Here is a 16,242-nt window from a genome sequence, read left to right on the forward strand (position 1 = left end):
TTCAACATTCAGGTATTCACTCCTGTCTGACGTCAAGATACTTTACTCGAGTACTGCATTTAAGTACAAATACTTCTTCACACCACTGTGAAGAGAAACGTTAGTACTTGTTATTCACCTGCAAACATAGGATATTGACAAAAAAATAATAATTAACTGGATGTTTTCTATACTGTACATTAAAATATCCAACAATAAATACACATGTAGCTCAAAGAAGTCAGCAATTGATCAAATGTGCGGATCTGGTGCTTCTCCTTCTGAGTATTTTATTTTTTTAACCGTTTTCAATCAACCGATTTGATTCTTGAAAGGACTGGCAATGATCCTAATGTAATTTGTGAAGTAAAAAGGTGCCTAGTAATTTCAGATTTAATATTGACAGTGGAAAATCAGAAATTACAGGGTATATTTTAAATATTAGCATTGGTAATTTATATTAACAAGGCTGTTGTTATTTAAGAAAATGAATAGGGTTGGGGCCAGTCCGGTGAGGAGGTCATTTCCTTTGCCATTTTCGGAGTCTTAAGGAGCAAAAACATCATCATTATGACTTTTGAATAAGTTTATTTGTTTTGTTTGTTATCAGAGAACATCACCCTCATCCTAAATGATTTGCAAATGAATCCTATTTTAAAATTGAAGAATGAATTCAGCCTTTTCCTCCCTATCCTGTTTTTCCTTTAGTGAAGAATATAAACGTATACAGCCAAATACAAAAACTGATAGAAATAAAAACAAACATGCCATTTCAACATCATGTATTCAGAAAAATTCAAAAAACCTTGAGGGCGGTGCAAAGTTTTTGAAAATTTGAGGTAAAAACGTGGCATTCTGAGGCTTTTTGAACGACAATTATGGCGACTCATGAAGTAAGGGCAAGTTACCGCAGAAAAATATTTATTATTATTTTTAAAATTAACCGGATGTTTTATTTTGTTTCTGCGCACGACTTCCGGTCCCGCACGATCTGCTCTGTACTACCGGTACAGACGTTAACCAAAATTAAACTTTGATTTGATGTTTCCTTGCTGTGGGAGTAGAGTAATACGCTGGGCTGCAATAAAAATATTTCCACATGAAAATTATTATTATTTTATTTTTTTTCTCACAGTCATCTACCACCTACATGTTTAGCTTGACGTGCTCCTCTTCCAGTGACTGTTGTGACCAACTGACTCACTAACGGCAGCGGGAACAACATCAACGTCCCACTTGTGTGTGGTAGTTACCATAGCAACAGTGCGTGTTGTTGATGACGCGCTGGACGTATCCGCAAAGTCTCGTGCAACTGTTTCATTAAACAGTCGCTCTACTCTTGACTCAGTTTATATACTTCAATTTAAGCAAAAATAAATAAATAATTCTGGTCCAGGTGAAAGAGTTATCTTAAGAGTTTTCAAATATAAATGTATTTCTATGTCCCCAAACAGTTGATATATTTTCATATTATTTTGAAAGTATAACCCGGAATTTAAGCGTTTAACTGCGCTGGATTTGGTGAAAGTGAAACTAAAAACTAACGCTGGGTTTGCAGGGTGACACCGAACCATCTGCTTGGTGCTGTGTCTGACAGCACAGAAGAGAACCTGCAAACAGACTGATTATAGACAACCATGAAGAACTTTACCAAATTTTATAAACTGACCCTGGTCGCTGTTTCCTGCCTCATCCAAGGTAGGCGAATGTTTAGCCAATATGCAAAGCGCGAATATATTGTATGCACACCATATAGTTTATTAGATGCAAGATGTTTTGCGGATTCGCGGAAGTCACAAAAAACGGGTAAAAAAACTCCCCTCATAGTGAAACCGCTTGATGAAATTCAAACATAACTTTAAAATTAGTACCTCTGCTATATAGTAATAATAATACCTCTGCTTTGTGAGAACATAGCCGAATTTAGCATTAGGGTCACATACGTGGCCAAACATCTCGATTAGACTAATATCCTTATATAAATGTAACTTTAACCTGGGTGGATTTAAAACTACATATATATAAAAGGAGTTTGGTGAGAAACGTTTATAGGTTGTACTCCGCCCCCTCGTGGCTAAAATGCTTAATCACACCATCAGACAATTTTCAGTTTACTTAGAAATTGTCATGATTAAGAAGACAAATACATTTTATGGCCTAAATGAGATCATAAATAGTGTATAAGTAAAATAAATGTTTGCTGAAGCCTGCAGCGGCGGCTGTCCGGTGTTGGAGTGCTGGTTTGTGCAGGAGAAAGCAGTTCGAGGTGGAGGCTTGACCGCAGCAACGAGCCAGGAGAAATCACTACTTCACATCAGGACTGACCCACAGAGCACAGAGAGACGCAAGTCTCCATCCGACATCAGCCCTGACAGAATCTACCTCATCACCGGTTAGTTCACGTTGATCAGTATTAGTGTGTTGTTTGTAGTGTGCATTAGTAAAGTGAGGGTCTGATAATGTCATCTATGTGCTACCATGACTCCTGTCTCCTCAGACCCGGCTGCCACTCTCTGCCACCGCTCCCTCAACCCTCCCAGAGGCTCCGTCGAGAATCCCCGCTGCGAGATGAACCCCTTCCTGCCGCATCCCTCCAGCCTCAAGTGGGTCTTCTCCCTCACAGAGTCAGCCTTCAGCCCCGTGTACCTGCAGGCCGACTGGTTTTCAGTTGCTCTCCAGAGCCTCAAGGAACCACTGGGCGTAACTACGGTCACGCGTGCTCCTACAGGATCCAAAGAGCAGAATGGTGGGAGAATAAAACGTGTTTACAGAAAGGTTGATTGTGTCTGAGCGGCTGATTTACCTCACAGTCTGCGTCTGTGTCCTCAGTGGTCCTGAGCGTGACCAGTAAAACGATGTCGGTTCAGTCCAGACTCGGGGAGCCGGTGCTGCTGGACTGCGGCTTCTGGGCCGACCCGTCCTCTCCTCTGTCCGGGAAAGGTTTCGCTGTGGAGTGGCGCTACCAGTTCAAGGGCCACGGGCGACTCGTCCTGGCCTACGACGGCAAGACGGACCGCCTGGCCGACACGCAGGAGAAAGGGGCCACGCTGGACTTCGAGGCTTTGCACGAGAAGGGAAACGCGTCGCTGATCCTGCAGGAGGCCGAAGTGCGTCACTCCGGGACGTATATCTGCACGGTGTTCCTGCCCTACCTGGTGGCTCAGGTGGCAATAGATCTCGAGATCGTAGGTGAGGGAATCCTTTTACTTAATCATCATCTACTCTCTGTTTTTTCTAAAGAAATGTGCAAAAATAACAGTAAGCCATCACTCTTTTCACATTTTTCTTATTTTTTATCTCCTCCTCTACCCAGAGCCCCCGTCTCTCTCTATCCACCCCTCCACTCTGCCCCTCACTGTCCCGGGTCAGACCTTGAACATCCAGTGTGAAGCGTCCGGCTTCGCCCCCTTAACCCTGGAGCTGAGCTGGGAGTTTAAAGGTGCCGACGGGAAAATTATCCCCTTAGGATCAGGCAGCGTCACGGGCCACCGGCAGGCCTGGGACGGCACCTACGGCCAGACCACCCGGCTGGAGCTGGACACGTCTAAACTGGACCTGGGCAGAAGAGGGGAGGTCACCTGCGTGGCCGTCCATCCCGGGGGGACACGGCGGACCAGTGTGACCCTCAACCTCATCGGTAATGTGGAAGGGAGTTTGTTAAAGTGCTTCTTATTGCACATTGTACCGGATGAAATAGAGAAGAGAGAAGAACTAGATACTGTGAGATGTTTTTCTGAATATATGTTTATATGTTAAGAAAGTTCTATGAAAAATGAACACGTGTAGCTGCTGGATTTTCATTATTTTGATACGCAGCGGTAAAAACATGCAACTCCGGTCCTGCAAACTTTGTTTTAATTAGACTTCATGCTTAAACTGAGAAAATCCTGTTCCAAAATAAATATTTTCATCCATGTTAACATAAAGATGGGACTCAGACGATTGGAAAGCAGTTAGATGTTAAATTATTATCATTATCGTTCTTTCTTTTCAGGGTTCAGTAGTCCCTCCATCGAGGACTCCATGGCTATGGTTGGCGTGGCGCTCGTACTCTACGGCCTCATCAAGTTTGTGTCGTGGACCTTCACCAGCTCAGGTAGCAAAGAAATCAGACGCAGTAACTAGTTTTCCAACAATAGTTTCCTAATTTATTAATTAAATGCTGCCATGTGATGACTTTCTGCAATGAAGCTGGGTACGTTCTTACCCTCTGAATAAAATTAAAAAAAAATATGTAGTAAAAAACATAAACAAGCCTGTAAGATTACTTTTATTGTTTCTGTATCTGACTTTTTCTGTTTTATTTCATTGCTTATGGGCTCAGATGAAGCGGATATACAGGAAAAGGTAATGCCGTGTTTCTGACTACTAAGACAGAAAACTCTGAGTGTGTTTATATTCATGTTACATATTTCTAGACGCCTTTTTTTTATCACCTCTGAGCTGATGTCTTCTTGTTCCCGTCACAGAAAGAGAAGTAACGATGAAAATGGTCAGCTGTGTGTTTGCGAGACACTGAACCCTGGGTGAGATTTAAGAAGTGGCTGCCCGCCTGTTCCTGTAGACACTTACTTCCATGTGTGTCCAGGGAAATCCAGACTGCATTCCTGTTTGGACTCAGCTACATTCAAGCTTTCTCTCTGGGAATGGACATGTGGCTCAGTGTGAAGATGTTGTGATATTCCTTGAGTCTTACTTTTTTATGGTGATATACAGCAGCTGTTGCTGCACACACACACTGGAAAAGTGAAAGAAATTTGTAAATGATAATTTGTTGAAATCAGAGCTTTAATTTGGCGACACTTCCTCTCTGTGCAACCTTACGAACTCAACCCCGAGACATGCTGCTCCCAATTTGTTTGTTTATTCATGTGTCACATATACATTTATGCCAGGAAAATAAGGAGGAAAATGTGTATATCACTGCAGATAACAAACTTAAATAGCACATCATACAGTTTTGGATGAATGAAACATTAAGCTGCTACAGTGTTTATGGTTTCTGGTAAATTTAACCTGTTGACACTAATGAGAAAGAGGGATTTCCATTTGTCCTTTCAGAGTAAAACCAACTAAATTTTGCAGCAGATTCACATAAATTGAGACATAATAAAATGAGATATAATATATAATAATATTTTACAAAAACATTTCCTGACATATGGCTTTATATAATAAATTAATGAGAGGAATTAAATATAATAATAATAAAAATCAATATATATATAAATATATCACATAAAATAGGTAGTAAAACATTAAAATAAAGAGCTAATGCATAAACATGCATAATGCATAAAGACAACGACAGGTAGAGGAGCAAATTATGTAGATTAGTGGCTGAGCAAAATATACCAAGGAGGAATTTAGATCTCTCCCCAACTCTATCACATCCCATCCATCAAACACCCTTGAAATACAAGTTCAACTTTGCACAAAAGTGTCCATTGTCAGCTGCAGACTTGCTGTTGTTTGCTGCATCATGTACGCATGAGCAATTAAACATGATATATAAATAATGTACAGTCCTGTGGAATACAACTATAAATGTAGTTGTGTGTTTATGTATTTATACACAATTACCTACCCTAGAATTCAGTACGAGAATCCGTCTGGGTGAATTGTATTTAACCTTTTATGGGGCATGAACCGTATGTGTTAACTTCAGCACTCATTTTAAATTGCATGAACTCAAAACTGATTTATAAGGTGCCATGAAAAAGTGTCCTCCTGATGTTGTCTAATGTGATAAAGTGCCGGAATCAGCACTTATGTTCTAATTATTTAAGGGTTTACATTTAAAATTTGTGCCATATTACGGTTAATTGTTACTTTTTATTATTTGTTTTTGTAATTTTAATTTTATGGGAAAGTTCCGGAACGTTGTGAAATCATCGACCCTGTTGCTGATTCCGGTCGGAAACCCGGCGTCCAATGAGAAACGAGATTACTGATGAGAGCGGTTCTCTTGACCAATCAGAGGCCTCGGTGCTGCGTGGGCTTTAGCGGGTTCGTTTTCGGTCTCGGTTCCGCAGCGTAGCTAAGTTAGTGAGCCTGAATTTTGGTGGAAAGGAAGTCCGTGGGATATAAATGTACGTCTTCACAGTGTGTTCTGGGATTTTAACGCCGCCTGTTTAGCCGCGTGATAAAAAAAAAAAAACAACATGCGGGGTTTTCCTCAGTCACCATTGTCTTACTTAGTAAAGTCACAATGCTAAGTAGCTGCTGGATGCTAATGAAAGCTAACTATTTTTAAACATGTTCCGTGGGGGGCCGTTGTCTTCTTTTGTTTCTACGTCAAATTGCTCCTAAGCGAGAAGTCTCTCTACGTGAGTATATCTCAATGTGTGTAAACCTGCCAATTTAGCGTTGATGGAAAAGTCAAGCCTCGATCTTGGTTTAGTTTCATTTAACTGTTGTTTGGTAGATAGCATGATGCTAAAGCTAATTAAATGGCTTCACTCTCTGATACAAAAAGGATTCTCTCGGTTTATGGCTTCTGCTTAAGAATATTTTCCTGAGTTACTGAATTTGTAAACAGTTTTTTTAACTAATGAGCGATAGACAAAGCTGAAAATGATTATCACAAGTCTCAGGAAGTTTTTTTTTTATTATTATCCCCCCACCCCCCGTAGTGAGATGTTGCTTTGTCATCTAAGTTAAGTCATGTTTTCTTAGTCAACCTCAGGGTGATACTACTTTAAGTTTCGTTTTCACTGAACCACTATAAATGTTATATTGTATGCTGGAACATGATGTTTTCCCCAGTTTGATACTAGTTGCCCTGATCATAATCTCTCCGTTTGTATTTTGAATTCACAGAAACAGCGGTTCCGTTGGATGGCGGTGGCTCCTGCCTGCATGGCAGACAAGATAATTGTACTTGATGATGATGAAGAGGAGAGTCCTCAGCCCTCCTGCTCTGCCTCTGCCACGTCCTCTAAGCAGCAAGCCAAAAATGTCTCTCCTCTCAAGTCTCAGCTGCCGGTGGCCACTCACATTTCCCAGTCACCTTTTGCCTCATCGAAGACGAACACACATGTTCTACAGGCGGAGAATCAGAAGCTGTTCACTGAGGTAGGCGAGTGTTTTTAAAACTTCCAGTTTCTCCTGTGTAGATGGTTAAATATAAGACAAATGTGCATTTCCAGTCCAAAGAATACAAGTATTTGGAAAGTTGCTGTGTTAATTTTGTTGCTTTAATAGCTTTAATATATTGCTGCAAAGGTTTTGTAGGTCTGGAAAGAAAACAAACTTTTTTGACTTTACATTAAAGCCAAAACTGTGAATACGATCCCATTGGATTCAAGTATTGTTGAATTGTGCGTTCTCATCATATGTCCTGCCTTACCCTCCTTTCTTATCCTTTATCTAACTTTTCTTTGTCTCGTCCTTTCTTTTTCTCCCCAGTTCGTTGAGCACTGCTCACCTCTCACAAAAGACTGCCCCGAGGTCTTGACCTTCCTCCAAGCCAAGCACGCCAAGTGCTGTCCTGACTATCTGTCCTCCGTGGAGTTCAGGAACACGTTGGGACGATGTTTGACCCGCGCTCAGGCCAGCCACTCCAAAACATTTGTCTACATCAACGAACTCTGCACTGTACTCAGGCAGCATGCCGCCAAAAAAAGGCAGGTCCTCACCACCCTTGCGTCTGGATCTTCTACCTCAACATCAAGCAGTGCCCAATCTACCTCTGTTAAGCTCAAAAGCAAAGACAAGACGAGAGGTAAGACAGACAAGGACCAAAAGAGAATGGAGCCGGTGGCCGACAGTGAACAACCTTCCACCTCAGGGATGCAGGAGAACAATAAAGAGGAGGATCCGGAAGCGGAGAAGAAAGCTAAAAGGGCGTCCAGGAAACAGGTTAGTGCTGACAAACTTTGATTGTTATTACTTATTAAAAAAGAGCAAAACAAATTAAATATAGAACATTAAGAGGAAAAAAAGGCAGTCTGTAAATATGAACTGATAAAACGGTGAATGACGATATAGATGGTGTAGATGATGTTTTTGTCTCCCTTCTTTTTTTAAATTTATTTTTCTAGTCAAATATCACATGAAAGAAAAATTCAGAAGTCATTGTGGGGAAAGTTTCATGTCTGTTCTCTATTTCTCTCAGATCGCCTACCTGGAGAACCTACTGAAGGTGTACAATGACGAGATCTGCCGACTGCAACAGGCTGAGCTGAATCTGGACGAACTGGGAGCTGAGGACTCGTCATACATCCAGGAGCACAAGCTGAAACGCAAGGTTGGTTGTGGAGTTTGATGCTGGTTATAGATGAGGCTTAAATATTAAAGCTCTATAAAGAATGATTGAAGACGGTTGATGGCTACTGATGCCTCGAACATCTCCTCTCTTTTTGTGTTTTCCAGATGATGAAGATTTATGAAAAGCTGTGCGAACTAAAAGACTGCAACACTCTGACGGGCCGAGTCATTGAGCAGAGAATCTCCTATAGTGGCACTCGTTACCCCGAGATCAACAAGAAGGTGAGTTCATGTGGTTTGGAAAGGACCATGTTTGCTGTTGCTCCACCTCCTGTCATTTTCCTGTCAAATCAGAGTATGTAAATTTTCTTTCTTGTTCCTGTTATCCGAGGACTGATTACACAACACAAAACGGCAGAAGTTTAAAATAGGTCCTCTATATTTGTCCCCCCCCCCTCTCCTGTCAGATCGAGCGTTTCATCAACACACCTGAGGCACAGAGGGACCCTCCCGACTACCAAGACATCCTCCAGCTGGTGTTGCGCACCAACCAGCGTCACAACCTGTGCTTGACCAGAAAACAGCTGAACCAGATCGCCCAGGAGGCCTTCAGAGAGACGGGGAGCCGCCTGCAGGAGCGACGGCACTTGGACCTGGTGTACAACTTCGGCTCACGCCTCACCGACGGCTACAAGCCTGGTAATTATTTATCCAGGAAGGCTCCTGAATACAGAAAGCTTGATTTGTCTGTAGCTGCTACAGTCAGTACGTTTACATGCATGTGGGAAAAAAAACAAAACAATTATTGCCTTAATCTGACTTTAACTGGAGAACTTAAGTGCATGCAAACACGTGAAAAATCCGTGTTCACCTTAGCTAATTAAGACACACAGATAAATCAATAGTAAATCGTTTTTCTCCGGCATGTATACGCCTTAATCGGACCAACTGGACAACACATGTGCGTGTGTTGTGTTGTGTGCGGGCGAAAAAAAGTATTTGTATTCGAATAAAAGTCAAAATACGTGTAAAAATCCATTTATTTAGTTACATTTCTTATTTAAGATATGCAAGTGTAAAAATAATTCTTTAATTATCCATTATAATAATTCTGGATGTATCTGCAGTGTTGGTTGATGTTTTGCATTAAAAGCAGCTAATTGAGGTGATTCAGGCTGAGCTGAAGGAGCAGAACATGACTGTGATGATGATTTGGTGCTTGTGGGAGACGATACACGTGAGGTAGAGCGGTTTATATAAAAGTAAGACCATTTACCATTATCAATAGACTATAGTTTGAATTACTGAGCTAAGGAATGCTAACTAAGGCTAATGCTAACATGAGGGAACCTGACTGCAGACGTCTCAATTCTAATGTTACGTAACGAAATAATCTCCCAGTCAAACTCCACTTCCTAAAAGTTAGTTTCTGTCTCTGCAGCCCACTTAAGGTAAAAAAAAAAAATCTATTCGACACAAATAATGATGCACAGGTTTCGTCCTCTGTTAAGGAGTCGAGACTTTTCACCCTGACTCCTGAACGTCACTCAATCCAGGCAGACGCACAAATATTCACCGAGGTCACATGAGGAAAAAGCAGCTTTTCGACGTTTGTCTTATTCTCGAATACAAATAATATGAAAAATATTCCTTTGTGCCTCTAAAGCCGCCGATCCGGCTCTGGTCGACGTCACTCTGCTGAAGAAGCTGCGGTCCAACAGAGAAGTGGCCGTGACTCGTCTGGAGGAGGTCATCACCAAGTATGCTGTGAAACAAGAGGACACGGAGGAGCGGGAGAGGTCCAAACGGATCGAGAAAGACAACAAGGACAAAGAGGTAAAGGAGGAAAATCATCACAGGCGTTTCTTTTGGTTTCATGTTTACGTACGAAATGTAACCGTACAGCTCCTCTACTGAGCAGCAGATTCTCAGTGAGTGTATGTTTGATTGATAATAAACTGAAATGGATGCTAGTGGCCACCTCAAAACACATATTTGAAGAAAATTGCCAGCATCATCTGAAGTGACCTGCTGCTTCAGTCATTTAAAGCACAGTGGAATAAAATTTCAGTAATAGAACCACAACAGATGTTCTTAGTTTTTTCTTTTCTTTTTTTTTTTATTACTGTTTGATTTTACTCTTATAGGGTCATAAATCAGAAAAGGAAGACGAAACTAAAGAGGTGAATGGAGTGAAGGAGGTGGAGGAGGAGCAAGAGGAGGAAGAGGAGGAGGAGGAGGACGAAGATGATGATGATGACGACGATCAGTCATCAGACCCAGACATAGAAGAAGAGATCCAGGCCAGCACTCAGCAAGATGGACCAGGTGAGACTGGAGAAATAAACTGAACATGTTTGGAGGCGTTTTATTTTGAAATCCGTATGGGATGTTTTCATTATGAGCTTAGTAGGACAAAGGTGTCAAACTCATTTAACCTTGAGGGGTTACTGTTGCTAGTTCCGCCCCCCTTAGTTACTGTTGCTAGCCCGGCCCCCTTAGTTACTGTTGCTAGCCCCGCCCCCTTACTTACTGTGTCATGGCGGGGGGAAAAGCAGACCGATGTGAGTCAGTGATACTTTTTGGAGCAATGCTTGTGCAGTATCCTCCACATCGATGCAAAGGGAGTTGCAGTGTGCAGTGGAGGGATATTTCTAAAATATTAAAATATGCAACGAAGGGGAAAGTACGTTTACCGAGGCGAAAGCATATCGGTCAGTGGCATAATCTGAGAAACCCCATGAGCTCTACCTCAGATAAAAGGAGCACAGGCTCAGGAGTAGACTGTCCATTCATAAAATGCTACATGAAAGACGAAAACGAAATAAGTGTCCTGTTGGGACACTATGATCAACTTTAAACTGACGAAACATAACGTTGGAGAGAGCTCCAAGCATTGAGACCCAACACAACAGCTAAAGTTAGCTAGCTAACGTGAACTTGCTAGCTAGCTAACATTAAGTTAATCTAGGCTGTTATTACTAATATTTACCAGTAGTAACCATAACTGTGATATGCAGTTTTGTGTATACGACTGTCTTGCTAGTTCAACGTTAGCTAGCTAGCTATCACTATGACTTTAGCCCATTCTAGACTTACCTTGGAGCAGATGCTTGTATGCTTGTTTTTTTGTTTTCTTGAGATTTAGCTGGAGTGGTGGACTTCCGCACTGTTTGATCCACTGCTCCTGTTGTGTTTTCGACTTCGGGAAGAACACGACTCCCCCAGCCAAACTCTTGGGGTGTCTACTGTCCGACTTACATATGGCAGCCGTAGACACACAGCTTCACCATTTTGTTTGTCGGTTTTCGGCAACTTCACAATGGTTTTGGCCCATCGGAGAAAGAAATGTATAAGATGTGTATGTTCATGTGACATCACAACCAGGATCATTTATCATTGTGTCCATTGTCTCCCTGTAGACGATGAGAACGAGGAAGACAACGGTAACGAGGCGGAACAAGCGGAACAAGGCACCAACAAGGACGATCTGTCGGACGACCAGATGGGAAGCGAAGAAGGAAGCGCGAAAGACGAAGGCGAGCCGGTCACAAGTGGACTGAGTCCTGTTTCTGAAGACGGCAAATCCCAAATCTCTCCGCTGTCCGACATCACGTCCCCCAGAGACAGTCCCAGCCAGTCAGAGCCCGTGCACTCGGCCGAACAGAGGCCTCTGTCCAACGGGAACCTCCCGGGACTAGAAGAACCTGTGGACTCCTCCAATCATCTCTCAGATGTGGTGGGGAGCACGAACAAAGTCGCAGGGGACACTGCAGATGTCTCCCAGACAGAAACCAATGGGACGCCTGGTCTTTCGCCAGCAGCAGTCACAGTTGAAAAGTGTGACACTCAGACGACCAATGGGACGTCGCCGCCTCCGAGCCCCAGAACCACGAGGAGCCAGAAGAGGAAGAGGGACGAAATGACGCCAAGAAACTCCCGAAATGTAAAGGACGCAATCACCCAGGACGGGTAAGGAGACATGGAAATATGACTTTGAATGCAGCTTAAATTTGAGTTGTTTGAAAGCAACTTAAGAAATGTAATGGTCTCCATCATAATTTGAATTAATCCAGAATCCACCCTAGTTTTTAATTAAACGACAAAATGCAGTAAGAAAATCTGGTGTGAGGACATTGAATTCTGAGACGATTTCATCCTCAGACACCGGCTGCGCTTCTCTTACATTTTATTTTTGTAAAACAAAAGCGATATTTCTGAAATTTCGATAAAGTAATTGCACTTTGCACTTGTTTCCATTGAAAGGTGTTTTGTGAATGAGTTGTAGCTCTCATAAAACAGACAGAATATCCCATAAATCTCCAGTGACAGGAAAATATCTATTGCACTTTTACGATACACTTTTATATCAATACGTCTGAAAAACCACCTCATGAGCCTAATAATGTTTTATTGGTATTTCAGCGGTTTAATTACCACTTTTTTTTATCGCCTGATTTCGGTTTTGCGTATTTGTGGGTGGAATGGAAACGCAGCAAGTGGCTGACGCCGTTGTGTTTATAAATATTCATCGACCACTAACGGCAGCTGTGGCTTCTCTCTGTCGACGCTATTTAAAGGTTGTAACATGTTCCTGTTACTCCACAGGAAGCAGATCTTCAACCGACACATCAACCGGGCAGAACTTCTTTCTCTTGTCGTGTCTGGTTTGCTATTCTGTGATTGGTCAGAAATTGAAAGTGGACGTGGTTAATGCAGAAAAGCAGAAATGCTAGTGGCCCCTCGTTGACCTCACAGATGCTGATATTCTTAGTCAGTACATGCACATGCATTGCACCATGCTCAAAATTAGACTTTCTGAACGCTGCCCTTGTCTCAGTTTATGTGCAGCGCGGGAACATGTCCTCCTCCTCCACACTAGGTGGCGATATGTATCTTGTCAGTGGGTTAATGAGCCCCCTTTCTGGTTGACCTATGATGTCATAAAGTAAACAACTCAAGCATGTATTTCAAACCACAACCAGATGGAGTGTACAGCTCTGTAATCTTATACATGATGTGCACGCTGTCCCTCGTGGTCATGATGACCGGTTTTCTTGGATGTTTTTGTTCTGGAGTCATACAGGCAGCGGTTGTGGAGCATGTTGTCCAGTTTAACTTGGATTAAGGCGTATACATGCTGGGGAAGAGCAGATTTCCGTTCACGTTATCACATAGGAGACCTCAGATTATAGTCGGAGTAACGCGTTTACACTGAAGTTGTCTAGTTATAGTCGGACTAAGGCAGTAATTAGTTTTTTCCACGTGCATGTAAACATACTGAGTGTAAACGTTAATATCTCCTGGGTAAACCTCATACTGTGTGTGGGTGACTGCTGAATGAACTGTGTGATCTGACGGACACGAACATCCGAAAATACTTTTCTCATGAAGTATAAAATGATCCGACCAGGATAGTCTTAGATCGTGTTTTCGCAGCCCTAAGAGAACGAATTTCTCGCTTCTGCTTTATTCTCAAAAATGATTATTTAACCAAACTATTTCTGCATGATGTGCAGAAAATAAAGCTGCGACCACTTAGTTGTTAAAGTGTGTGTTTCTGTTTCTGTTGAAGTTTAGTAGTTTGATTTCACATTTGAAATACCACCTTTAATTTAAATATTTTACATATATTTCTCTGGATTGATTTTATTTTATTTTTTTATGTTCAGATTTTAACCCACCCTCTCCCCTGTCTGTTTTCTTCTTTCCTCTTCTTCTCCCTCCCTCAGTGACGCCGCCATCACTCTGGATATGCATGTTTTCAGCTGCAGTTCGCCTCAAGAGGTCGAGTCCACGCGAGCAGACACTCCCACCGAGGAGCTGGTCAGCAGCTCTCAGCTGACGCCGCCTCCAAAGAAAAACAAGGTGGGAAAGACGAGGAAACGGCCTCAGTGATTTTAGATGTATTTAAAAACCTGGTCTAGTCTAAATTCATATTTACACTGTAGGACTCAGTTTGTAAAGATGATATAACCTGTGTAACATGGTGTTTTCTACCTTAACTACAGCAACAACAGATCAAGATCAAAGGTCTTTATGTCATATTGATCTGTTAATATTCAGTGATATTCAGATCTGACTTAAATAAACATAACGTCTTCCCCCTGAACAATCAGTCCCATCATCATTGTGGTTTTACAAACGCTGCTTGTGTTTGTGTTTCCAGGTCAACGTGGCGACCCAGTGTGACCCAGATGAGATCATCGTCCTGTCAGACTCAGACTGACCTTTTTTAAACCACGTCGCCCTTGATCTTGGGCTGAAAAAAAGCACACGTGTCCTCGGGTCGACGCTTCAGTCGTTTCTCCTGTAAAGACGACGTACGGTTTCAAACCCACCGCCGGGACAGACGGGAGACGTCTGACGCTCACGTCACATGCGTTTTTAGTAATTTAATAAAATAATAAACTGCTATTTACTGGAAAGCCGGGGTGTTTTTGGGGGGAAAGTAGTCTTTTTTTTTTTTTTTTTTTTTTCTCCCATTTTGCTGGGAAACGCCGGCTGACCTCTTCTGTCTGTTTTCATATTCTTGGTGACGGCACAATCAGCCTCTGCTCAGACGTCTGGACGTAGCATTAGAACGAGCTCTGAACATTTCACCCGGGAACGACGGCTTCGCTTCACTCGAACCCCAAACTTCAGTCGGTGAGAACCAGTGCCTGGTGATGTGAACTGTGCAGTCGTCTCACTGCCGGTTTGTTTACATTTTTATATTTCAGCTGATTTCTATTTTTTTCCTCAAAGAGGAACGAGGTGGTCTGTATGAAACCGAACATCCAGAGGACATGGTTTTAGTTGCTGTTGCTGTTCATGACGGAGCCGACCATTAAAAATCTCTCCTCCTACGTTTCACAGATTTTATTTTATTTTTTTAAAGCTGACAATATTAAATATTTTTCTCCTCATCCACTAAACCCACTCCCCCCTTTACGAAAAGACCAGATCAAGTCCTGTGTGTGTTATTGGTGACATTTGAATTGCAACCTTTGAATCATGACTTTATTTTACAGAAAGCTAAAAGGGATCCGGCCACGATGGCGTTATGTTATTTAGACCAGTTCAAAGGTCTTCTGTCAAACCATTTAAGACCGGGAGACGTGTTCTTCTTCATGAAGTCACTGCTTATATTTTTAACTGAGTCAGTACCTACAGTACACAAATGTTTTAAACGAATTAAATATTTATTTTTCTGGTAATATTCAGATTTGTAATTGGAATCACTGGGATTTGTTGACGCAGGAAAATCTATATAATAATGTCAGCCTTATTCTTTTCGGGGCACTGGCACAAAAATGTTTCCTCAGATAAATATCTCCCTTAATTAAATCCCTTAAACCCCGTTCCCTTCAAATAATTGACCGTTTTGTTTTTCTTTACTTAAGCAATAAATAAGTTAAATGCAGTTTATTAATTATAATTATTTTCACACAAAGCCTCATTTTCATACAATCATTATTTTTCAGTCTGTGCTTTTTTTTTCTCTAGTTATACACTGGACAGTCAGATGAAACCGACCATTAAATTAAATATTCTCTTCAGAGTTTTTTTTTTCTAGTGTTTCTATCAGAGTTGCACTTAAGTTACTGAATTGTTTCCTCCTTTTATTAAAACTGGTGATTTCTGAGCCCTGTTTCTGTTTTATTCCTGATCTCATTTGTTGCTGACTCCTACCCGACAGATGAAATGCTATTTTGAGGTACTACGTGCTCTGGTTTTATTTTATTTTTTTTTTTAGAGTAGATGAATGGACGCGAATGTTACTACGATCTGTCTGCCCTCCTTTATGCAGAAGAGCGAGCCATCGTTCACTGTGAAACTATTTTCATTTTTGATACTAAAATAAACTTTTTATGGAAAACAGTTTTTTATCTCATCTTTGTTAATTCCACAGAGGCTGCAGATTTTTTTTTTTTATTATTATTATTCCTTTAATTGCAGTTTTATTTTCAGATAATCACAGATGCAGCTACTTTCCTCCTCAGACACAAACATCCCTCATGAATTTCACACAATGACAATAAGAGTGCAATTTACTTTTGTTCTGTATTG

The 16,242-nt window shown here is 41.6% G+C and overlaps 2 protein-coding genes across 4 annotated transcripts; both read left to right on the forward strand.

Annotated features, from left to right (window-relative positions):
* The first annotated feature begins 1,496 nt into the window (after nucleotides 1–1,496).
* On the forward strand, nucleotides 1,497–5,531 carry LOC125019506 (tapasin-like). The gene is made up of 8 exons (XM_047604317.1): nucleotides 1,497–1,677; nucleotides 2,186–2,371; nucleotides 2,477–2,725; nucleotides 2,809–3,168; nucleotides 3,293–3,616; nucleotides 3,974–4,075; nucleotides 4,304–4,326; nucleotides 4,449–5,531. Exons 1-8 carry the CDS (start codon nucleotides 1,617–1,619, stop codon nucleotides 4,458–4,460), a joined length of 1,317 nt encoding a protein of 438 aa, XP_047460273.1. The 5' UTR covers nucleotides 1,497–1,616; the 3' UTR covers nucleotides 4,461–5,531.
* Nucleotides 5,532–5,945: 414 nt separating this feature from the next.
* On the forward strand, nucleotides 5,946–16,053 carry daxx (death-domain associated protein). 3 transcript variants are annotated; one of them, XM_047604297.1, is made up of 11 exons: nucleotides 5,946–6,071; nucleotides 6,802–7,056; nucleotides 7,390–7,842; nucleotides 8,099–8,230; nucleotides 8,356–8,472; nucleotides 8,658–8,889; nucleotides 9,857–10,026; nucleotides 10,338–10,518; nucleotides 11,613–12,162; nucleotides 13,923–14,058; nucleotides 14,360–16,053. In XM_047604297.1, exons 2-11 carry the CDS (start codon nucleotides 6,820–6,822, stop codon nucleotides 14,417–14,419), a joined length of 2,268 nt encoding a protein of 755 aa, XP_047460253.1. In that variant the 5' UTR covers nucleotides 5,946–6,071; nucleotides 6,802–6,819; the 3' UTR covers nucleotides 14,420–16,053. The 3 variants fall into 3 exon arrangements, with proteins under 3 accessions (XP_047460253.1, XP_047460251.1, XP_047460252.1); XM_047604295.1 differs by having other exon boundaries at nucleotides 5,966–6,308; XM_047604296.1 differs by having other exon boundaries at nucleotides 5,966–6,308; nucleotides 6,808–7,056.
* Nucleotides 16,054–16,242: the final 189 nt, after the last annotated feature.

This window comes from Mugil cephalus, chromosome 14, assembly GCF_022458985.1.
Source record: "Mugil cephalus isolate CIBA_MC_2020 chromosome 14, CIBA_Mcephalus_1.1, whole genome shotgun sequence".
Taxonomy (NCBI): Eukaryota; Metazoa; Chordata; class Actinopteri; order Mugiliformes; family Mugilidae; genus Mugil; species Mugil cephalus.